At 41.3% G+C, this 24,720-nt stretch overlaps 2 protein-coding genes and 1 long non-coding RNA gene across 10 annotated transcripts; 1 reads left to right on the top strand and 2 right to left on the bottom strand.

The window, feature by feature from the left end:
• Positions 1–316: 316 nt before the first annotated feature.
• Positions 317–9,420, top strand: LOC136433074 (protein-L-isoaspartate(D-aspartate) O-methyltransferase-like). Of its 6 annotated transcripts, none has more exons than XM_066424879.1 (9): positions 317–690; positions 2,335–2,439; positions 2,801–2,832; positions 3,049–3,153; positions 3,664–3,784; positions 3,988–4,073; positions 4,344–4,516; positions 5,253–5,312; positions 6,116–9,420. In XM_066424879.1, exons 1-8 carry the CDS (start codon positions 543–545, stop codon positions 5,278–5,280), a joined length of 798 nt encoding a protein of 265 aa, XP_066280976.1. In that variant the 5' UTR covers positions 317–542; the 3' UTR covers positions 5,281–5,312; positions 6,116–9,420. The 6 variants fall into 6 exon arrangements, with proteins under 6 accessions (XP_066280976.1, XP_066280975.1, XP_066280977.1 ...); XM_066424878.1 differs by having other exon boundaries at positions 5,235–5,312; XM_066424880.1 differs by lacking the exon at positions 5,253–5,312 and adding an exon at positions 5,118–5,156 and having other exon boundaries at positions 4,344–4,528.
• A 474-nt stretch (positions 9,421–9,894) lies between these two features.
• Positions 9,895–16,610, bottom strand: LOC136433071 (low-density lipoprotein receptor-related protein 11-like). Of its 3 annotated transcripts, none has more exons than XM_066424873.1 (5): positions 15,838–16,608; positions 13,743–13,949; positions 12,946–13,026; positions 12,205–12,318; positions 9,895–11,935 (listed from the first exon to the last, which is right to left on the bottom strand). In XM_066424873.1, exons 1-5 carry the CDS (start codon positions 16,451–16,453, stop codon positions 11,274–11,276), a joined length of 1,680 nt encoding a protein of 559 aa, XP_066280970.1. In that variant the 5' UTR covers positions 16,454–16,608; the 3' UTR covers positions 9,895–11,273. The 3 variants fall into 3 exon arrangements, with proteins under 3 accessions (XP_066280970.1, XP_066280972.1, XP_066280971.1); XM_066424875.1 differs by having other exon boundaries at positions 9,895–11,761; XM_066424874.1 differs by lacking the exon at positions 12,946–13,026 and having other exon boundaries at positions 15,838–16,610.
• Positions 16,611–17,705: 1,095 nt separating this feature from the next.
• On the bottom strand, positions 17,706–20,829 carry LOC136433081 (uncharacterized). The gene is made up of 2 exons (XR_010755591.1): positions 20,006–20,829; positions 17,706–19,795 (listed from the first exon to the last, which is right to left on the bottom strand). It is a non-coding gene; the product is annotated as an uncharacterized lncRNA (long non-coding RNA).
• Positions 20,830–24,720: the final 3,891 nt, after the last annotated feature.

The raw sequence follows: 24,720 nt of genomic DNA, 5'->3' as shown, positions 1-24,720 counted from the left end.
GCTTGACAGCCGAATGTTCTAGCCACTACACCCACACGACGCCACATCGTCCATATCGTCAAACTTTCAATTTCAGTCACGACGTTGTTTTATAGCGACATCTATCTGCTAGAAAAGAAAATGCAGGCATCCGCTAGCTGGCAAGCCTTTCAAGTTCCTGGGATGATCACCCGATATTTGATGCAGCTTTTATGCTTAGTGGGTGAATATAAGCTTGATATAAGGGATGTTATAGCATGCATTATTCATCCTGTAGTACACAAGGTGGAAACACGTCCAATGACTTGTTGACTGGTTGTTGACTGGCTTTTATCAAGAGGTGAAAGGGCAAGTGTCACTGACAGGTTACGTGCGTGTTTACGTGGCGAATGCACGCAGAAAATTCTGACTTTGGCCTGAATTTATGGGTCAGGAACACTGGACGTGGATCAAGCCGTTTCTAAGATAGTTTGGCTTTCATCGTAAGTGAGATTTGTTGTTGATTTTCGCCAGATTTCTGCGAAATCAGCGCAAACAGACGACGTTCTCGGCGGTCTCCGTGCATGGCGCTGAGCCTTGTGGGTATCGGCGGCAGCGCAGCCGCAGTGTTGGTGGTGTCGTTCCTGGTGGGCGCCAATGTTCGCAACATCGCCACCATGGCCTGGAAATCACACGGAAAAAACAACGCCGACCTTATCCGCCAGCTCAAAAGTAAGTCACAATCCTCTTGACCGCGTGTTTGTTCCACACAAGTGTTGACAGTGACGCTTTTTGCTGTTATTTGAAGAAAATTACTGTCCGACGTCCTCTGTTTTGGTGTCCCGCCATTTTGGGTCAAGTGTTGATTCGATGTTAGTTTGGCATGCCGTACGCGCTTTTATTATTGACGGAATTTTTCGTCGCAATCACCGACACCAGATTTAGTCTATCTAGGAAGAAATTGGAGCCCTGAAAATGTTTTGGAAGGTCGCCAAAATCAGCAGGGCGGGCCGAATGAACACGGAGATGGTGGACGACGGCCCCGCCCCCTATAAATAGCACAAAACAAGTCTAGCTAGGAAGTTTGGATCGAGAATATCGATTTTACTCATTGTATAGCTGTTCATTTATGAATGCTCAGCCTACGTAATGCATATGTACGTCTCTAAGTTCTCTTACCACGCCTTCTTAACAATCTGAACCAGCCCAGAAATTCTTAACAAGAAACAAATTAACGGTTATAATACATGAAACGTTATGTTAATCCTCCTTTTAGTCGGTGCTACTTATAATGTTACCAAGAGAACACAAAATGAAATCAGGAGGTTTTCCTTCAAAGATTTTGAACCAGGATTTATCCGACATTTATCCTCTTAAATTGTAAAAATGACTGAACTTGTTCCGATAATATCATTCCATGTGATTTTGAGGTTGGAGATTTTTGTGTGAAACACCCTGTATTTGGAACACTCTGTATTTGACCAAGGAGGTTTTGAAAAGTAACCACATGAAATTACCAGTTAAGGTTAGCTTGTTGAAGGTTTCTATGTATGTTTTTTTCAACAATTTTTTATCAAATATGATTATTTGCTTTCAACTGCAAAGGAATAATCTGCATGCCACAAGCTGCCTTTGAGCCTTGGGTAGCATAATATTAACAACATGTTTGTCGGTGTTTTAGCAATCAATGACTTTTAGAAAAATCAATGTATTTGGACAAGATCAGTAGTCATGGTTGCCAACTGTCCTTCTCCTTGTAACACAGAGCTTGTGCTCAGAATACATATATATAGCTGATAAACCGTTGAATGGTTTATAAGCTATATATGTAGTACTGTAGGATTTAACCATGGTCAATATTGACTGCAGGAGGCCATACAAGAAGGTGTTCAGCAGTTTTCTGCAGGATTTTAAAGTGTTAATAACTGAAGCTATAGATTTAACTTTCTAATGACAAGCAGATGTACATAAACATGAATTTATGACTTGTTAACAAAGTATTCATCTAAGGACTAAAGGAGACAGATGTCGGGCTCATATAACAGTTCAGATGGTAGGAATGCCAAGAAACTCAAGTAGAGGGTTCTTGGATTGTAATGTTACACATACTAATCTTGGAAATGTGACATGTAAGTTTGTGTGTATGTACATTGTAGGCCTATGAAAAGGCTCAAAATACCTACATTGAATAGAAAAAAGAAGATTTAGATGTTGCAGACAAAAACAACTTGCAAAGAATACAGACTTAGTGCTATAGATTAAATGTGTCAGAAAACAGTCAGTGATAAAGTATTTTGAGCTCTGTCATGAGTTCTTGTACATTTATTGTCACCCCCGCTAACATTGATGTAATTGGAAGTCTCCTCTGATTTCTAGATAATGGCATTATCAAGACAGACAGAGTTTTCGATGCTATGAAACAAGTAGACAGAGGCAACTACTGCAGATTCAGCCCATATATGGACTCACCACAGAGCATAGGTAAGGTACATTTTGCTCAATTACCTTTAGCTTCCAGCTGTCCATATTTCAAATACATGTATATCCAATTGAATTGAATTTGCTTAATATCCAGAGGATATCAAATAGCATTTCACTTTAACCTCTGCAATCATACATATGTGTGTAACCCATTAACCTTCTTCTGGCTGAGGTAGCCTTTTGTTATCATGATTCATTTTATCAGGGAAGGAGGAGCCATCTTCATGTACATATCTACAGTTTAAGATTGGTAACCCAATTACTAGTAGTATGTAGTACATGTAGTTGTATCATATGATTATATCATAGTGTGCAGCATACATATATTATAATGATTGTTGTATCCATTTTTTCCCTATAGGTTATGGAGTAACCATCAGTGCACCACACATGGTAGGTTTTATTCCTCCTCAGATTCTTATCTAAAACAGATTTATTGACTTTCATGTCTTCTTGATAAATGTTGGAAAATTCCAAGTTCTTGGCTACGTGCTCACATTATTGATGAGAGAATACTCAGATGATGTGCAATATTTAGGACTGTACCATTGAAAGGTTTCATTGTGGTTCAGAGTTTCATTGTTTTGTAACACGTTGGCTTCCTCCCAGCATGCACATGCCTTGGAAATCCTGAAGGATCATTTACAGGAGGGAAGCAGAGCGCTGGACGTGGGGTCTGGTAGTGGCTACCTTACTGCCTGCATGGCGCTAATGGTAAGGCTCAGCACTGTGTGCTTTATCCATTCATTTACAGTCGTAAGTCTCTTATTTTGAGAGTTAGGACAAATCATATTATTTATCTAACATTGAGGAAGTATTTTTAAGCATTTGTTCTTAATATGGTCTTTTCTTGATGCTTTTCTGTAGCTTTCCCACCAAACTTGACTAGATCATAGATGGTATTAATTTTTGAGGGGCAAAATGAAATAACAAGGGAAATGCTCCCCAGGAAATTTTGAAAATTAGTGTCTAAAATACTGTTCTCACATTTTGAGAGGCGAATTTTACTCAAAGGCATGGAAGCACCATATAGTAGTTTTCATTCAACGTTGGAAGTTTTGAGGCAATGTTGACATTCTTACCAAATCATATTGGACACCCCTGGACACAGTTGAAGATCTCCACTGCAAAAAAAGGATGTCCAAAGATACTAAAATGCCCATCCGGCAAGACCACAGGAGATTCTATGTGGCCTTGTGAAAATAATCTTATTTTTCATCTCAGGTTGGCCCCACAGGCAAGGCTGTGGGAATAGATCATATTGATGAGCTGGTCAATATGTCCCTTGCCAATGTCAACAAGGAACATCCACAACTCTTAAAGACAGGGCAGATGAAGCTTATTCGTAAGTATAAGGTGACACAAGTTTATTTCATGCAGTGCATTCTTAATCACGCAAGGCAGTCGAGGTATTGAACCTCATGTGAAAGCGTTAGAAAGGATGAGCTTGTGTAGAAATACTGTAGGACCTTTTAAACCATGAGTGATATATAACAATTACAATTCATTTTCTCAATGAATGACATGCCTTATGTTGACCTCTATCAGTTGGAGACGGTCGTGAGGGGTCCCCAGAAGATGCACCATTTGATGCCATACATGTAGGCGCTGCAGCACCACAGATACCACAGGCAGTAAGTCCTCTTATTCCTATACCTTGTTCTTACTTGTCCTTAATCTCACATGAAATAGACTAAGAGTGTGGAAAAAGACAAAAAAGCTGTTCCAGAAACATTGGTCAGGAAGCAACAAACAAGTTGAAACACATGTCCCTTAGTGAAGGTTCAGTTGATGGACTTAATAATGCCTAGAGGATGTTGGCTGGAAGTTTCAAACTAGAAATGATTGATAAGATTAGGAAGACAAAGTGCTGTTTCTGATATAACTATCTCGTGACTGTACAGTTGATTGACCAGCTGAAACCAGGAGGCCGACTGATCCTACCGGTGGGCCCAGCAGGCGGTAACCAGAACCTTGAGCAGGTGGACAAGCTGCCTGATGGCACCGTACGGAAGAAGAACCTGATGGGGGTGATCTATGTGCCACTAACTAGTAAGGAGAAACAGTGGCCAGGAAGGTGGGTCAGGTGGTAAGTTTGGCATGCTGCATGCCCTGGGCTCCTCAATGTTCCGTGCCGCCGTGGGGTGCGTTTGGTTCTTGTTCCTGCTTAAACCTTCATCCTACCCAGGATGGTGAGTAACAGGGGGTTGTTTAAATATTTTTACCATTTTTATGTTTGCTGACTGCAAGCTTGAGCCCTAACTTATAACCCCAAGGCAATCATAACAACCCCTTTTTGTGCCTCTGCAATTCAGTTGAAAGGACTCATGAATGCTGCAGGATCACCCCTTTCAGGTGTACATTGAGGGGTGCAGATGTGGCAGCTTGTACTTACCAGGCTAGTGAGCTGAGTTATTAGCTTCTTGCTTCATTCTCTGGAACTTTATAGCATGGTGATTGATCGCTGAGAATATGGCTGATCTTATTGTGCTGAAATGTGACACCAACTTGCAAGGTTGAACATCCTTTCTTGGATAAACTTTATTTTAGGTCATTACCATTGCTCTTTTGCATACTCTTCTTGCTTCTCTTTGATTCTTATGTTGGTATGTTTATATTTGGATGGAGGGTATTCTCTGAATGAATCATGGTAAATACCAAGCTTCGTTGTCTTCCAGCTATTAGGCTTGATGCCACAAAGTTCTACCTTTTTCAAGGTAAATTTCTCCCACCCTCCTTCCTTCCTTCATTGCCCGCTCTGTGATGTATGTATTCTTCTGTTCCTTTCTTTCAAGTCGTTATCCTCCTTGCAGACCTCCAGACTTCTGCACTTACTTGTAAATTTCTGACCGTTGAAGCCTGGTACAAAACAGGTAACAGCAGGGCAACTTCTGTCTTTGTAGCAATCCCAGACTGTTATACATATCATAATCCTTTTATTCAGTATATCCAGTACCCTGGATTCAGCTAGTTACGTTTGTGATTCAAAGTCTTATCTCTGACCTGGCTTGTCTATCGCTTTTCTGAAGTGCTGAAAGACATAGCTTTTTATCTAGATCAGTGAGTCTAGATATAGTTATGTTTCCTGTGATATACATGTAATCTACGATTACTAACCATTTATACTAATGCTTTATGATTTGTCTCTACCGTACTAATAAAGTTAATCATTAGTTTTCAATAAAAGGACCAGGAAATTTAGTTTTCTGTTTGCTACAGTTTGTACTAACTTATTGTGATTTACAGTAGCATCCTTTGTTGGACTTTTTTTCTAATTGGATGTTGGTTCATCGCTAATGAAGTAGTTGCTTTTAAGATACTTGTAGCATAGAAATGCCATAGGGGAAGAAAAACAATGTAGTGCACTTAATCATATAACACGTCTAGAGTATGGTCTCTGTCTGTGGTATTGCTGTCGTAATATCTATCAGTGTCCTACCATTACACCAAAAACATCAGATGTAACAAAATTTGTGGCAAAATTTGTGGTCAGTGTTGTAGCAGACTACATGTACTCTTATGATGTGTGAGAATTCATCTTGGACTACAATCTAAAATGGTCTTAAAGGATAGATCCAGGCATCTTCTGTTGTCCCTCCATACACACCAGTATCTTCCTGGCGGCACAGTCTTCACTTCTGATGGTAACACGAGGTTCAAATATTTTGTCCTACAGAGGTGAGCTTTGACAGGGGCGCTGCCCTATGGAGTTCTGCTTTGCTGTGCCGTGCCGTATCCCCTACCAACACTCAAGACTTCCAGCCTACCATGGGCTGTCTACTCGCCTGGCTGACACACAACTTCACTCTGCATGCTGGGCAAGACAGCCAACCTAGTAACGATGGACAGTCACTATGCTGCAATCCAAGATAACATCAACCTCAGACTTAACTCTTACTGAGTTTTCATCCTCAGATGTGGGAATAGTCTGCAGTCATATAATTTCAAAGTCAAACTAGATTCACATGTATTTCGTCTTCCCAAACAGTTGAGAACTTAACAATATACAATGTACTTCAGATTGTCTTCATTTGATGTAGACATTACAATTACACACAGTGAACAAGTGGAGAAATGGCAGACACTCCTAAGGCAAAGCTTGCTTGTGTGCTGTTAGCTACTCTCCAAGCAGAGGTTGAATGGGCAGATCGTCACCGTTTTATCATATGCCGTCATTTTTTGTCGCTAGCCCATTCTAACCTCCAAGCAGAGGTTGAATGGGCAGATCGTCACCGTTTTATCATATGCCGTCATTTTTTGTCGCTAGCCCATTCTAACCTCTGCCCCCGGTTGCACCGTCAAAGGACAAGGGGAGGAGTAGTTCTGAATGGGCTAGCGACAAAAAATGACGGCATATGATAAAACGGTGACGATCTGCCCATTCAACCTCTGCTTGGAGAGTACTGTTAGCACCCTTGTCTTCATTTCCTTCAATCTCCATCCCCAATAGCAGTAATTGTGTGAAAAAACTCAAGTGGGGTTTTAACCTCCCACTCTAAATTGATCTGTCATGAAAATATTTGGAAAAAAGTTTTAAAACATCGGAATGCTTGAAGTCGCTGCATCATTTTTGATTAGGAACAAATTCACAAACCCCTATAAGAGAACTCTTTTATGGTTGCATTATCAACTTGCTTTCAAATAAAATCAATTTTTTCTTGACCAGACTTTTTGTACATCTGTATCTATATAGCCGGTATAACCGCCATTCGGCGTAACACACCAGCTTCGCAGGCATGCGGCGCGGAAGCAGCTGGTTATATTACACCAAACGACTTGTCACATCTAACCTTCGCATTTCTAACTGCATGCATTGTTTAAAGCTATCTAATGAGGATGCTTCCACTGTACTTGGTTGTAACGAGTTCCACTCTACAATCGTTCTAGGAAAATACGAATTTTTAAACACATCAATCCTAGGTTGAAAAGTCTGGTACTTAAAGGCATGGCTATTTCTTGTCCTTTTCTGAGCTGGTATTAGATACATAGTTGCTATAACAAAGTCTGATTAAGAAAGAAATTAAGATTGTTTGAAAAAGGACCTTTCTTCTGGCAAACAACTGACTTTATTTCTATTCTGATGTTCCAAACAACACACTTGTGAACCTTTTCATGACAAGGCATCCAAAACGATTGAATATAGCCCTACACTGGAGAAGTCATTTAAACCACATTTGTACATGGTACTGACTTCCAACAGGTTCTCGTCTATATAAAAAGTCTACAGTATGTTATTCATAATGCAATTTGTTGAATGATGTCCCCTTTTTATTCAGGTTTTTGACCAGCCAGGATGCCGTCTCCCTTATATCTTCATTTGTACAAAATAGTATTGTTAGACATGTTGTCTAAAGCATTTCTGGAAATATGATTTTGTAGAGATATGCATATAATGACAAGGGGTGAGTTGAGAATAATGTATTAGAAATCAGAATTAACTGTTGATTGTTGGCACAGATGTTTTCCATTTTGATTAACCAAAGAATGATTAGTGTTGATATGTGGGTTGACTGAAAACGGGCCAATGAACTTGCAAAGTTTATATAAAAAATTGATAGTCACAAGATGACCTAAACCAGAGAAAAGAATATGGTACTGGGTTATTCACACACAGGTGCCCCACCCCTCCCCCGCTATCCTGACAGGTCCTTCCTGAAGGCAGGACTTTTGAACTGTAATGATTGTATTTTGTTTCATGTTTAACAAAGTTTGTTAAACATCTAAGTTTTTAAAGGTGTCATGTTGAAAATGGTACTGATGTTGACATACAGAAGAAAGCTTCAAGTTACACAAGTGCTACTTGATATACTTAAATTTCCCTTGGTGTTCTTTCTTTCTGCCTCTCCCAGATGTGATGGCTCTCACCTGAGCCATTGAAAATGAGAGAAGGGTCATTTTAGGCTGGAGGAAAGAACACCTGTGGAATTTTAATATATCTAGAGGGTCATGTATGTCTGAAGCAAAACACTTGTTGCAGGATACTAATGTCTGAAGAAAAACACTAGTCGCAGGTTACTAATGGGAAGACTGTGCTTCAAGGTGCTAATGTGTGTTAGCTTTAGATCATAGGAAAGTGTGATGGGGTGCTAGGTATGGGAGACTGCTGTCCTTCACACTTACTTTAATAAGGCTGTTTCAGGAAGAAAAATGATATGATGGCAGCTTGATGATACCCCCTTCTGCGTTAAGTTTATTTTAAGTGTTCAAAATGGTTAGATTCCCAACTCTTTGTTTATCCAAGGCCTTGGTTTATCTTTACCCCCATTATTTTCTGGTACAGCCCTTCTGTGGGGATGCTCAGTTGTGCTGTAATGTTATACATTACAGTGGCATGCTAAAATTTTATATTTTAGTCTGCATTTCATTGTTTAAACATGTTTGAATAGAATTGGTAATCTGGTTCCCTCTCTGGACCACTTTTTTTTAACAGAAAGCAAATGCTACTGTTTGTACATGTACACAAGAAAAACTTAATGGCTTACTGTATGATATTATGAAATGTACCAAAGTCGAGTTGTGTGTTACTCTGTGGTATGTTTCTGTGTCTTCCCACCCAGGTTTGATATGGTAATAAGCTTGACTGAGCAGGCCAGCAAATCTGTTACAGTAGTAGTTTGCGTTGAGCTAGTTGTATAAAACATTTTGAGAAGAGGAAATGTTTTGTAGCTGTAAATAAATTACACAAACTTGTTTACATTTTCCCTGCTTAGGAGTGGTGCTTCTTTGTGTAAATGGAAGAATATTGGCATCACTTGTAAAGGAAGTGAAGTACATCACGGTACAGGACAGTGTAGGAAATAATGAACTTGTGATGAAATTTAGCAGAGGATTTAGATGGACTTGACACACTGCAATTATTTTTTTGCAGAAACAATGTACATGTATGTGTACAAAGCAAACCAATGTTCCTAAGGTTACACCAGATCTCATGTTGTATACCTTTATAAAATGCTATTAAAGACTCGAGCTTCGTATTGTGAATAGACTGATAGCATGTGCTGTTGGTGTGTTGAGCATTTAATTTATTAATTTTTTGGTCAATTAATAGTTGCAAAATGCACTATAATAGTATTTTGTTCATTCACTGCAAGGAAATGTTCTTGGTACAAGTTGGTCTGGTTGAAACATTTTTTTCTGTATCTAACCTTAGTTTACTGACACAGTATGTTAAATCCAGAGAAGGGTGTTAAGGTTGTTTCAATTTTTAACTATTGCTGTGTAAGGCATTTTCTTTAGATGCAATGCAAATATGGGAATTAGACTTCCATGACTCAACTCCCTAGCAGGTGACTGAGAAATAATATACCCACCTTTAAGGCGCTTTGAACAGACACTTGATCAGTTTTTATCCTAATAGTGTTATTTCTATGCATTAAACCAATATTGTAATTGTCTCCTGAGGCATAACTGCTTAGGATACAATACTTCCCGTTCCACAAAGACAAGAAGTCAGCATTACCCTCATAAGACAATATTTAATAATCCACAGAAAGGTGTACAACACCTTGCGAAAGACGCCATTCTACCAACATAGTAAAGCACTTAGTCATCACATCTTAATAACCAACAGGGTCGTCCTATTCCAATAGTGAAATGTACTTGCAGCATATACAATATTGCATCCTGATTACATTTAGACTTGAAGTTGCAAAAGGTTCCATCATTCAGGAAAGTTTTGTGTTGTTACATCTAATGGCACGTCACAAGAAACAGTTGTGATACATCCATCCCACACGTACCTACCTACATACATGTTTGATACAGACATTTAAGGACTATTGTGTAGTTCAGATCAAATACTTCCCACCCATAACAAAGCCATTCTCCAGAAGTATTTATCTTGTTAACACTTTAACATGCATACCATGAGCTAGGATATGACCATGTACAAAACTTTATCCCCAAACTTTTCCTTGACAAAAAAGTATTGTGACACTCCAATAAATATGCAGATTCAACAACCAAAATTTACATACATAATCTATCCTTGATGAAGAGGACAATACACCAGATCTGCGAGACATTGCACTAAAACACTTAAAAATCAATTTAGAACATTGAAATTGCATACCTTCATTTTATATATGATATATCATAAACAGCAACCATCTATACCATGTACGGACACAAATTATATGCAAGACAGTAAGGGTAACAAAAGAATATGACTTCTATGTAATCCCAATCATACATCTTATATTTACAAATTTACATTCATGATTAGTATATCATAAAAGAATACTTAACATGGTTTCTTTGATACTGCAGCACACATCAAGAGGTATGTTAGAGAAAGTGGTTATTAAATGTGCAGGTGTTCTTATGTCAATGATAAGCCTATAGCAAGAGAGATTTTGAGCTATAAAACCCGAGAAGCACTCAAAGTCCTGCAATAACCACAGTGGCTAACTATACTAACAGGACTCCCACCTTTTCATGTATCTATCTTTGCTGAGCACAGTGGTATGTCAGAATATTTTCAGATTGTCTTTTAAATGAAAATAGATCCTAGCTGGTATAAAACATCTCAAAGATAAGAATTCTACAGTACAAGGAGCTAGAATAGTGGTATCAACTCCCTTGCAACAAACTTAAGGAATGCCCCAAGTATAGCAGAATATTACAGATGTATGAGTAACAACCTTTAAACATTTCTTACAGGCAGTTTTCTCATATCAATGCATCTTAAGCTTTGTTACATTAGTCATAGTATTGAATACCAACTTGTCCAAAATCACACTGAAGCATTCCTTTTCTGCCACCAGCTTTAGGAAGTTTTGGGAGCCTATGAATGACTCAGAGTCTACCTTATTGATGGAATGATCTGCTTGGGTTCAAAGGTACATGCCATTGATAAGATAGTCTGCCTCTGCATTAGTGGCCAATGACCTGCCGTACTTCAGCCTGCCCTTCACCTGCCTCAGCCTACACCCCACCACCAGCAACAGTAGGGCTGTCACTGCCAGCCCGAGAGCCAGGGGTAACACTGCACCCGACTCTGGCGCAAGATGTGATGGTGTAGCATTTAGCCCCTTCTTCGACTGTGCAGCCTCTTGGTTGGTTGGAGGCTCTGCCTTTCCCTGCTGTGCCGCAGGAGGAGGGGTTGCGGGGTTTGGTGGAGCGGGGGCTCCTTTTTCGTTACTGATGTTGACCTCCACTACTGAGACCTGTACGCCGGGCTTGCCCTGTGGGACCGGTGCCGCTGCCTTTGCTGTCTTTTCTGCATGCTTGGGTGGTTGGGTGGGTTTCACGCGCGGTGGTTGCTGGCTCTTGTCAGCAGATTCAGACATACCTGGACTGCCATTACCAACAGACGGCTCCTCTGTAATAAATGGCTGCTGTTTTATAGGCGAAACTGGCTTGGGTGGGAGTGTATGTTTAGTGGAGTGATGCTCAGATGAGGTGTGATGAGGTTTGCCATGTGTGGCTGCTTTTGTGGGAGGAACTGTCACCAGCTTTCCACCATACACAGGCTCCACTGTTGTAGAAAGGAAATCTGGAAAAACACAAGAAGCCAACCACCATCAACACAGACCCGCCACCAAGACACAAAATCACCTCAATTTCACCAGTTAGAATCAAAAGCGTTGAAAAAAAGGCAGATTAACATGATATCAAGAAGTTGATTTACAATTACGAATGACAAGATTAAAGGGTTGAAAAGGGAATGATTTAGCAGAAATTTTCCCAATGGTGTAGATTTTTTTTAGTTTTGCAAAGCATGAATTGTCTCTACTTCTAACAATGTTACAAAGGAGGCATTACCTGGAAATTTGCATTTACAGATCTCACATCCTCTGGAATCCGTGTCCCAGCCATAGGCACAGTACATGCGGCACCTCACAGGCTCACACACTGGCTCAGGCTCAACTGGTGCTTCTGGGGACAAACAACAAGATGTTTCCTAATTTTCTTTTTTGTTTGTCGGTTGGTACAAAGATGGTAAGAGATGGTAACATAACTCAGCATCTGTACTAGTAACTCAGTGCTACCTCCATGCATGGACAGGAAAGAAAAATGGTGGTGAGCTCATGTGAGTATGTAGCCAACAGCAGTGAAAATATTAACTTAAAAGGTCTGTGCCTATGTTTCAGCGTAGGTAGTGAAGCTGTAGCAATGTCATACATTTGTACATCAACCTGTGATGAACAATACCAAAAATGTGATGCATAATATCATCCATTCACAGATACTCTGTTTCACTACTCTATAATCTCAAAGCAGCTTTTGGGATGGAAGATCATAGTGTTTTCTGACTGCTGGGAAAAGGACTGTCAAGATATCTTCTCTCCCAATAACTCAACGGAGACTAGACATTCTTCAACAGCAGAAATAACTTTACTCAGCAGGATGTTGAGTAAAGTTAAACTCTACTACTACTTCTACCTTTTCAGCCAAACAAAAGCAGGACTCTACCAAGCAGACTACCACCAGTAATCTATGTGCTAAGAGGTGAGCAAGGGTTAGTGGGTTAGTGAGAAGTGGGGGGCAACCTTGGAGACACACCTGCAGCCGACGCCTGGTTACCATCTGTGACCTCTGAGAGCACTGCAGATTGTGCATTTTCTGCTTCCGGCTGTCGAGTAACTGGAAACAAACCACTTTTTAATTAAAAATCCTCTTAAAACATTGGCATGAGCATTTACCCCATTCTGGAATAATCTGAAAAGCAACTAAGAACAGAAATAAGGAGAGGAAAGCGGTATGCTGTTAGGATATCAACTACATGTGTATGTACAAAGTAGATTCAGGACTACAGAATTTAAGAGACTGCAATGAAATTTGTAACAAAACAAAAATTATAATGTAATCTAGGATCTTTATTTTCAATTCAAAAAGTAAACCTACATTGGTGCATCTTTCCAATGGCTAATATTTGAACTCCAAGCTACTAAAAGTTTGTAAAATATAAGTTGTCGCTCCAATAAAAGTTATTATACATTGACATTTGAAAAATGCAATTTCTGTTCCTTTCAATGTCCATAACTTTAAAGTGGCATCAAATTATCTTTTGCTCTAGATTACATAAGGTGTATTTTACTGTTTATATGTATCAAAGGATTCTACCTACTGAAGCTACTTCTAGATGTGTCTTTTTTGTTTATTGTTACTGTCAACTGAATTTGTCTATGTCGTGTCCTGTATAGGTATTGTCGAATGTAGAATGAGATACATTGGTTAAACAAATGTATCTCATTCGACATGAGTCTAAATACTACTTGTGCATTTGTGAGAAAAAAGGTGAACATGGAAAGAAACTTTAACAAAGGGAGATCACCGAATACAGAAGTACTTAATATTACCTCCTTGACAGACTGCCTCGTCTGAGCCATCCACACACTGGAACAGGTTGTCGCACACGTAAGCCATGTGGATACAGGCGCCGTCATCACACTGGAACTCCCATCTCTTACACTCCGGGGGCTGCACAGGCTGCGGCTGGGGTTGCACCACAACAGGCTGTACCGGCTGGGGGACCTCAACTTTTACAGTTTGAAGCTCCACCACGGCTGCAAAGATGTACAGAGATGTTAAGATATGAGTACACTTGGCATACATAACAGTGAGAAATGCAGTCGGAAATGTAGCACTGATGGTCTCTTTAGGGAAAAAACTAACAATGGAGCAAACTGACAGAAAAACAAGCTATAATTTTCAGTTTAAGCACCCCAAACTGTGTTAGATGATGTTCTTTACTGCAGCTACAGTATCTAAAAACAAAATCTGTTGTTGTCAGATGTAATGGGTGACTTGGCAATTATGCTTATGTAAGGGCTTACAGACATGACAAGTTGTTGGACCAGGTTTTGTCACATTTTGCTGTAAAAAGTGAGTGTGACTGACACAGATACTGTACAAGGACAGTGATTTGCCAAGAAGATGGGCAGTGACATACTAGTACACTTGGATGCTTTGTTGATAAAAATTGTAGTCTCCAAGCAGACCTACGGGTTGGCAAAGACCGTATCCAACAGGCAGAAGGAGTTTTTATAGCCAACCCAAGTCTCATAGCCAACCCAAGGTCTGCCACAACTCAAACAGGGCGGAGCATTTCTATTCAATAAAGGCGTCGCTGCCCCTCCTCGTTGTAATGCTAACAGCCGTACGAAAGTCCGGGGTACTAATCTTTTTATGACCGATTTCTGGGCCAAGCGCAGTCACCCGCGCACGTCCCAGTGGGAGGTTCGCGCCTTGTAAGTCCTCACAATAGTACAGTGTTTCCTTCACCCATGTTACCCATCCGTGATGTTTGAGGCATCATCAGAACCATTCTTACAAAAACACAAAAACATTCGTAGGGAATGTTTACTGTTTCAGGTTCAAGCCAACACTCGAACCGCCCCCCCCCCCCCCCCTTTGTTCAGACCGACTTGTGGCAGACCTTGGGTTGGCTATGAGACTTGGGTTGGCTATAAAAACTCCTTCTGCCTGTTGGATACGGTCTTTGCCAACCCGTAGGTCTGCTTGGAGACTAAAAAATTGTCCAATTCAGAGAAACCTCTCTACAATTAATCCATTACCATTTTGACAGGCAATACAACACCAGGCGAATGACGTGAGAATATGACCAAAAATGTGCATAACCCTTTTTCTCTTTCCATTGCCAATACCAGATCACAAGCCCAGCCATGTGCTCATTTGTACAAATCGAGATGTAGGTCTCCACAAAACTTCTCCTTCTGATTATCTGTAACATTACCATGTTTAAAGATTTCTGGAATTCAACACAACAGCAGTAGTCCTTGTTAATGAAGACTTTCAAAGCAGAAGCATTTCTTCCTGATGTTGATAATCCTAATCAAGACAGAATTCATGCTCCATACACCATATGGCACTCTATGTGTATGTTGTCCTGGGTACATAACAAGTGGTTGCATTAGTGGTTTTGTGGCCATCTCATGCTACCAGTAACTCCCAATAAAAGACTTTGTCATGATCTTGTTTAAAGCTTGAAAGGACGCCCATTAGGGTTTCAATTCATCGTTGATTGCCTCAAATCTCTTGACGTCAGACGTTGATACTATTTTCATTATTTGTTTCTGGGGCCCTGAAATTCTACTCCATGAGTCATTGTTCGGCTGTTTGTTTAATTTATGGGTTACTGAATATAAGCTGAGTGCCACAGTTTCCAGGGAAGGGAGGAAACAAATATTTGATTTTATCTTCCAAGAAATCATGACATTTCGCCTCATGCAGAAAATCTGCGTCTTGATTTGATATTGCATGTGGTAAGAAGATTATCTCCCATCTAAGGACACGTCAACCCTGGGACCTTTAATTTACTTTAAAATGCCTGGAAGCCATTTACCATAGCGCACCCTTTAACATTCTAACCTGTGATGTTTTCTTGCTACAGTTGCATTATTCTATTACAGGAAAACACGAAATATACCCTACCGTGGGGCTGGGTGGGTTCGGGCACGGGAACAGTCTGGGGTTTTTGTGTGTGAGGCCTGGTGGTGGGAGGCGGCGGCCTCTTGGTGGAGGGGACGCGGTGTGTGGTGACTGCCTTTGTGGTGGGCACACTGGTCACGGGCCGGTTCACCCCCTCGCCCTCACTCTCCAGACCGGGCTCTGCAGGCAGCGGCTCCAGGTCGTCCGGGTCCCGCTTGATCATGCTGAGATAGCCGGAGTGCGAGGCGAAGGAACACCTGCCCTGGCAGCCGAACAGGTAGCAGTTCCTGCTGCTGTCGGCGCCTCCTGCTCCGTCTCCGCTCTCGAACACCGCGGTGTCGCAGCCGTCCGTGCCGCAGCACGTCTCCAAACACGTCTCCTGGTCCACCACCTCCATTGGAGAGTCCAGGAACACCGCCTTGTTCTCCAGGGACTTTGTCGTCTGGATGATCTGGTTGAGATCAGTCCTGAAGAGATCCTCGCACTCGGGCTCCGCTCCCTGCACCAGCTCCTCTTCCAGCTGCTTCAGGAGAGACGAGATGTTTTCATCCCCCTGGTAAGCGTCACCGGCGGACAGGAGCAGCAGGGACAGCCACCAAACTTTCCGTAAATACTCCATCTTTTCCCTAAATGTCTCTGACTAGAGCATTCCTCTTCCAAACGGCGTGAAGACGTCCTTGACGGTCAGACTCCGCACGCAGCCATCTGTCAGCTCTTCCTCTCCAAAATGGCGATCGTGACGTGTAGTACGCCTGTGCGGAGTGACGTCACCAGTCCGTCCAGGTGAGAACGTATTCCCATCACGCACCTGTGGTGGTCCTTCCAGAAAAACCGGTAGTCTTCAACAAAAGCAGATCCATGCAGACAGTTGTCTAAAACAACAACAAATGTCTAGCTACAGACGTCTGGCGTGTATGATACATGTAATAGCTTTCACTTTTCAGTCGCGAATCAAAAATTGCCGAACCCATGCCGCATAGGCAAATAAATCGTGAATTGAAAAGAAACATACACAAGTATAACGTTAACGTTATATGCGAAAATACTATTGTAGACATATAGAGGCATGCGCGTAAGATTCAATGGTGTAATGTCCGGATAAAACGGTTTCAGTGGGCGTGTTCAAACTTCGTTGGTTTGCATCACCAAATAAAAGCTTGACGCACATTTTCAAAAGTTATTCCCTACGAGTTAGTCTTTGACGCTGTGGTGATGGACGGTAATCGAAACGTCTGGAAATATTTCTCCATATCTATTCAGTTGAGTAAAACAATCAGACGATCTATAAATATCGCTAACTAGGATGACTAACCCTCATCAATAAGATAGGGGATGGGCGGCGTGATTAAGCACAAGATCCGAGTGCTGATTACAAGTGTTTGATTTACACTTGATTACTTTACCGCGAGAGAATGAAGTACTAGTGCTGTTTTTTGCTTCTCTTTCTCTAGTCCATCCCTTTCTATCTCTGCGTGCTTGCGCGTTTCTGAGGTGCAGTTTCTGTATGTTCTGTTGGAGGGCTCTTACCTTCGAAGGGACGCGTGAATGTAGCATTCCCCCATTCGTATCATAAGCTGGTGCAAAACGTCTAGTTTGCATAAATATCATTCTTTTCATATGAATGAGTTTAGTGACACTGGAATACATCCCTGAGGTACAGTATGCTATCGGAACCTCAGGAAATATGTAGATTACCCAGTTGTTACAATGGTTGTTAGAGGGTAAAATATTCCGAAGTCAACAAAGTCCTCTAAGTCCCCTTACATTACACGATGGTTTAAACTGGGAACTTTATTATACTTAAAACCAACCAACCAACAGACATTATAAATCTTACCATTGCTTAATGGTCGAAATTCATCAGACAAAAGGAAATTTATGATGATCTTTATTTGCAACCTTATTAATAAGGGAACACACAGATAACATAACAGAAAAGGTAAAAGAAAATGTCTAGTCTGTTTCTACATAAGTACATTATATACCTTTAAACCCAATGCTACGATTAAAGCAGGAACGGCTCACAGACATGCATGGCATAACATGAATATAGATGTAAACTTTAAGAGTTCACCGCTGAAAACAGTATTCGGCACATCGACTACTACAAAACTAACAAAGTTCTTTAGTGTGAAAGGGTTTGTATGTCTTACATTGCTAAGTGGGATTTTGAATGGTGCTCGATGGTTGCATGTTGCTTCACTATACACTTGATTTATAGACTTGATTATTTAACACATTTAGTTAGTATTAGTAAAACAGGCCAAAACACGAAGTAAGTAAAAAAGTTGCGCTAGTGATTTTTTGTACGAGTAACACTCATTAATCACTAGTAAGAAATTTTAAATCCCTTACTAGTGATTTAATGAGCTAGCATGCATTTAACTCATTAAATCACTAGTAAGTGAGTCTTTAAATCCCTTACTAGTGAGTTAATGAGCTAGCATAACTCTAACTCATAAAAGCTAGCTCATTAAATAACTAGTAAGGGATTTAAATAAGGGATTTAGATAGTTTCTTATTAGTGATTTAATAAGTTAGAGGAATGCTAGCTCATTAAATCACTAGTAAGGGTTTTAAAGATTCTGTTATAGTGATTTAATGAGTTAAAGGAATGCTAGCTCATTAAATCACTAGTAAGGGATTAAAAGATTCTGTTATAGTGATTTAATGAGTGAAAGGAATGCTAGCTCATTAAATCACTAGTAAGGGATTTAAAGATTCTGTTATAGTGATTTAATAAGTTAAAGGCATGCCAGCTCATTAAATCACTAGTAAGGGATTGAAAGATTCTGTTATAGTGATTTAATGAGTTAAAGGAATGCTAGCTCATTAAATCACTAGTAAGGGTTTTAAAGATTCTGTTATGGTGATTTAATGAGTTAAAGGCATGCTAGCTCATTAAATCACTAGTAAGGGATTGAAAGGTTCTGTTATAGTGATTTAATGAGTTAAAGGAATGCTAGCTCATTAAATCACTAGTAAGGGATTTAAAGATTCTGTTACAGTGATTTAATGAGTTAAAGGCATGCTAGCTCATTAAATCACTAGTAAGGGATTAAAAGATTCTGTTATAGTGATTTAATGAGTTGGGATGCGCTGCCAATTGTTAACACGTGAATTGACTGAAATACTTTTCTGAACTAAATAAATGTGCTAAATAGCTAGAGCTTGATTTATTGTTAGCCTTCAACCTCGCATTGTATAAGGATGCAAGGTGTCAAACACAGAATACCGTTACGATGCTGACTGAATACTGTATAGCGCAGTTCTTTTATATTTAGGATCTCTATTGAAGCAAAGCCAAGAAGAGAGAGGATCTCTGATCTATCCCATCTTGTCGCGCATGCATCAATGTGGATTAATTTACACCTTTCGGGCATGTAGAACTAGAGTGTCATTAGTTCCAGCTGTGTAATCTGTAGATATAAGATGGATCTCTTTCGCCATCTCAAACAGGTCATCAAAGAATTCCTCGTGCTTGTCTTGGGGTATGTAGTGCAGGTGCGGGAAAACAGCACGGAGAGTTTCCTTCAGCTTTTCCCTTGACTCGAACGGCTGCTGATGCTCTTTGATGTGACAGGAGAGGACCTCAAAACCGCACTCCTCCAGAAGGCGGCTACGGTGGCGTTCGTTCGTGAGATCGCTGGAAGGCCACGGAAACAAGTTGGGCACGAAATCTTTCATGTAGATTCTCCACTTGGGATGCGAGGCCATCTTCTGTGAAGTTCGATAGAACCTGCTTTCCTCAGTGTCACAAGTTAGCAAGATTTCTCCACGTGACTTCACGCAAGAATATATCGCTTTCACTGCCTTAGCCTTGTCCTGGACCCAGTGAAGCACCATGAGACAGACCGCCTTGCTGAAAGCTCCGTGCCACTCTGGCTAGAAGGTGGATACGTCAGAAACATCGGCTGCACGATAGAGGACGTTTGGGGTGGAGTTGTTCTGACTAGCATGGCTGCAGAAAAATCGGGAGGAAGAATGTTTTATGACATCTTTGAACATTTTCACATCTTGCTATCCTGGAAGCAATCATAGTGAAAAGTGTACGAAATGAACTAAAAGGTCTCTGCAAATATGATTGAAATAGGTCTTGTGTCGTCCTACATGTCATGATAGCTGCTTACAGGCCTATCAGGAAAATCAAGAATTACTCAAGTACCGGTACCTGACGAACTCAGAAGACACATCAAAGCCCACTACAGAAGCGACCCCTGGCTGTTGGGAGATGTACTTGCAGATTTCCCCAGTGCCACACCCCGCGTCCAAAACTGCGTCGCCTTCCTCCCACTTCATGTACTGCTGCAGCACCTCGACTCCAAAACTGTGCTGGAAGGACCGGTTTTGAGAATAGTGCGCAGCCTCTGTTGTGTTCATTGCCTGGGTTTTGCCGTGGTCAACATGCACAAAACATGTTGGCACACCTCCACTGACCCCACGCCTCCAAAATCTTGTTGCAGCCATGAAAGTTGCCCGGAGGCAACAACCCCAAAACTTGCTGCGATACATAATTAATTCCAAATCTTACTGTGACCCAGAGTTCAGCAACTTACTGCGAATGCGACCCTCTCAAATCTTGCTGCGAACCTTCCCAAAACTTATGCGGCAAACACACAAACAACAACTGCAAGCACGCACAGAACAGAGAACACACTTGAGTGACCTTGTTGCCAGAACTTGTCGCACTGCTGCCACGGAGTGAGGGACAAAAGGTTAAGGGGCCTGAGCCGTTGCAATAAAATGTTTGTGAGGGTCACAGCAACATTCGGAAGGGTCGCACTTGCAGCAAGTTTTGGAACTGAGCTCGACAGTTGCAGCAAGATTTGGGAGTGTCAAGTGGAACTGTGGACCGATAGTATTGCGCAGAAGTTTTCGAGAGCGTTGCAGCAAGAGCAAGCCTTGGGAAGGGTCTATCCTACTTTCTGACCACGGCAAAACCCAGACAATGAACACAACAGAGGCTGCGCACTATTCTCAGAACCGCTCCTTCCAGCACAGTTTTGGGGTCGAGGACACTCAGGTGCTGCAGCAGTACATGAAGTGGGAGGAAGGCGACGCAGTTTTGGACGCGGGATGTGGCACGGGGGAAATCTGCAAGTACATCTCCCAACAGCCAGGGGTCGCTTCTGTGGTGGGCTTTGATGTGTCTCCTGACTTCGTCAGGTAATTCGTGAGTTCTTCAATGAGCATTTAAAATGTAGCTATTTCTAGCGAATTGTTGTATATATTTTATATTTCATATATAAAACTGTTCAACTTTAAGATTTTATACATCGAAATTGTTAAGTTTGTAGATATGGCAGTAAAACGACATTGAGTGGGATGTGACAATTTACCCCCCAAAAAATTCTATTTCCCTGTAGCTATGCCAGTCAGCACAACTCCACCCCAAACCTACTTTATCACGTGGGTGATACCTGGAGAAATCTTATTGGCTTGCCAACATGACGAAAGTAAATCCTACCGAACCTGGTGGGATATGGCTTCGCATCCCACCTGGGAAATTTACTTGAAAAATTTCATGCCCAACTTGTTTCCGTGGCCGTCCAGCGATCTCACGAACGAACGCCACCGTAGCCGCCTTCTGGAGGAGTGCGGTTTTGAGGTCCTCTCCTGTCACATCAAAGAGCATCAGCAGCCGTTCGAGTCAAGCAAGGACAGTCCTTGAATCAAGGGAAAAGCTGAAGAAAACTCTCCGTGCTATTTTCCCGCACCTGCGCTACATTCCCCAAGACAAGCACGAGGAGTTCTTTGATGACCTGTTTGAGATGGCGAAAGACATCCACTTTATATCTTATGATTACACAGGCAATAATGGCACTCTAGTTCTGCATGCCCGAAAGCTGTGAATTCAGTCACGCATGCAATTTAGCCACACGGGCCAGCGCATGCGTGACAAGATGTCAAAGAACAGTAATCGGAACAGTAGTTTGTGCTTGCACCTTGTACGTATCTTTGAGGGTGAAGGCTTACCGTTTACCGGTAAGCCACGCGTCACTAACAGACATGTACATGTCTGTTGGTGACTTTATTCGGTTCATGATGACAAAAAAAGAAGAAGTAATGTCTATAATTACATGTTTGTAAACTGTAGGTGACAGGTACTTATATTCGCCTGTCAGACGCTCTTCAGTGATTAAAGCATTGGAATAAATTCAATATATCCTATCCTGTCTGGTATATCGTGACTGTAACACGTCTAACATAACTACACATTTCAGATGCTACAAACTTTTAAGAGCTATGTCACTTTGTGTTCTCCTTATGGCCTCTCTAATTATGAGTAAAATCAAATGTTAACGGTATACTGTGTGGCACTTGTCTGTTGGCGATTAGTGAGGGCAGGCCTGATGCCGATTTGCTCGAGAAATTTACAAGAACTAAGCGAAGTAGACCGGTTCCTCACGGAGACTCTCCCACAGAACGGATGACATAACGTTTTGATTGATTTTTGTACGCCTTGCCTGGTGTAGTCGGTGGTTTTCCCACTGTTCGCGTCTCATCACAACACAAGAGCGACAAATCTATGTAGATTAGTAAAAACATGAACAGAGATGAGCCACAAAAGTACCAAGTCTGCTGAAAATAATCAATGAATCAGCAACAGTTGACTGGACGTCGAGCAATCGTCTTCGGAAGGTCGTTGATGGACACCTGAGCTGAATGCGGGACATTCTGTGATTGAACACCTCATTAAAGCCGTCAAAAATAACACAGTTTTTGTTTTGCTTGTGGGTTCCGGGATAGATAAGTGTTTGTGGACTTTGATCAATCATGTATTCGTACCCTCGCCTGTCCAGCTCTGTTTGTCCAACAGAGGTCTGTGTACAACACACGGGTTTAATGACCCAGCTTTCAAGGGTCGCTAACCGGCCTGACACCGACTGGCTGTCCCTGAAGATAGACCATGTTATCTTACGAAATGTTGTGTCAGCAAGATGCTCCATGACTGACCATCAGAGATGTTGCCCATCAACCCTAGCTTAGTAATTGAACTTAACATGGTCATGGGATGGGCTATATTTTTTTGCCAACGCATACTAAGTATAGTATTACAATGCATTAGAAGATCGAGACCATTATGTTTGTTTGTTTGTTTTATTAGGATCTCCATTAGTGGTACACTATTCTTCCTGGAGTCCGAACATTAAAAAGCAAATACAGAAACAAAACTTATACAATAAATAAGGTAAATAAAGTAAAGTAAACAAAAATAAGTGTAGTAAAACTAAAGATAATCGTGTCAACCGACCGACTCTTAATGTAACTCACACTGGGGAATTCTCCTGCTCAAATCAAGTGATACTCGCGGGTTTGTTCACTAGGCCTCCGACTCCAGGCTGAATTCACAGACAGGGAAGCAGAGAATTTTGGTTTTGTCTACTATTCATGATGACGAAATGTCTGACACCATACCAAAGGAAGCACAAAATCAAGTCAGCATGCCAAAGGGGGTTAAGTCATAAGTGAAAACAACCGCGCAGCTTTGGAGTATGGGATGATCGCGGGGAGGTCAAAACCAACTCGTAATAAACTCGGAAATCTGATTCCGGAATGAAAAATTACGATATATGTTTCCGGGCAGCACTTATAGTAATGAGAATAATGTGATATTCTCGGCGCCATGCGCTATCTCTCACGAAATAACCACATTAGCGCGCAATAGCCATCATAATGTGTCCCTCTTTCATGTGCAATCCAGTTTCATTTTCAGGACCATAAAGCGTTACTCATTGGCTAGTACTATTTGACAATTGTGTCGTTTGTGTTTTTGTCTAGTTTGAAAGTTTCAAGTATTGGAGCGAAGAACAGGACATCAAGTATAGACAAAGGCTATAAGTTTTGCTGTGATGACTATTACTAGATGAATATCTCATCAATACGAAATATTGAATGTCAACATAACGTTGGGTAACCTAAATTCGTGGGGTACTTAAAGTCGGGATTTTTCGAAAACGGGGTATTTAGGGATATGTGCTAGATCAACATAAGTAATACCGCTAGAAATGCAAACCTGACAGACTTACGTATTCAGAACACTGTCTGAAAAGCTTCGATAAGCATGGATTATAAGGCGACGAGGTCAAAAACTCTCCGTCCCTTATTGGAACAGTCTGAGGGCTTCGTGGGAGAAGTACACAACATGGTTGTCGGCTGGTTTATAAGACAAATGTCACATCCGCTTCCTGCTAAACACAATTATGTACAAGACAACTTATTACAATCTCTTTTGCTAACCTACAACTGGATTCTAAGTGTGATTAATCATCAAAACTCCTCTCTGTTGCTACAACCTACGGCACGTGCATTTTCCCGCCGCCATATTGTTAACCAGAATCCTGTTGTCAAGCAGACGACAAAGGTTTGTGAGGAACACTTTTTTGTCTAAATGCTGCGTGTGATAGTGGACTGAGGAAGATATTTTCCTCAAAGTTTGCTCCTAACACAACAAGGAACACATGGACAGGGTAGTATTACCATTGCTACGGCATCCAGCTAACTTGCCATGAATAATGTAACGTGAACGTTACACGTTGCCCGATGATGACGATGGGCCGACTTTGAGTGAAGTTCTACCGACTCAACACACGGCTTGTTCCCGAACTGGCCTGATGTGTGCGGTACGGCCGTTTTTTCGTGTATTTTTTTTACTTGGACACGTCTATATCCATAGCACTCTCCTCAAGCCAAGGATGGAACGAATAGCTGCTGTATAAAATGTGATTAGCGGTAAGATATTCAAGACGAATCTTCTCTCCCGAATTAATGTGCCCCCCTGTCCGACAGCACCGTAATTGTGCGTGCGGCGCACGGTAGTTTCAAGTTGAAATATTATGGTGTCAGCACGACTAGAGACAAAATCTACCATATATATGATTAGTG

Source organism: Branchiostoma lanceolatum, chromosome 4 (genome assembly GCF_035083965.1).
Source record: "Branchiostoma lanceolatum isolate klBraLanc5 chromosome 4, klBraLanc5.hap2, whole genome shotgun sequence".
Lineage (NCBI taxonomy): Eukaryota > Metazoa > Chordata > Leptocardii > Amphioxiformes > Branchiostomatidae > Branchiostoma > Branchiostoma lanceolatum.
The sequence above is the reverse complement of the archived record's forward strand: the minus strand, read 5'-3'. Positions and strand labels throughout refer to the sequence as shown.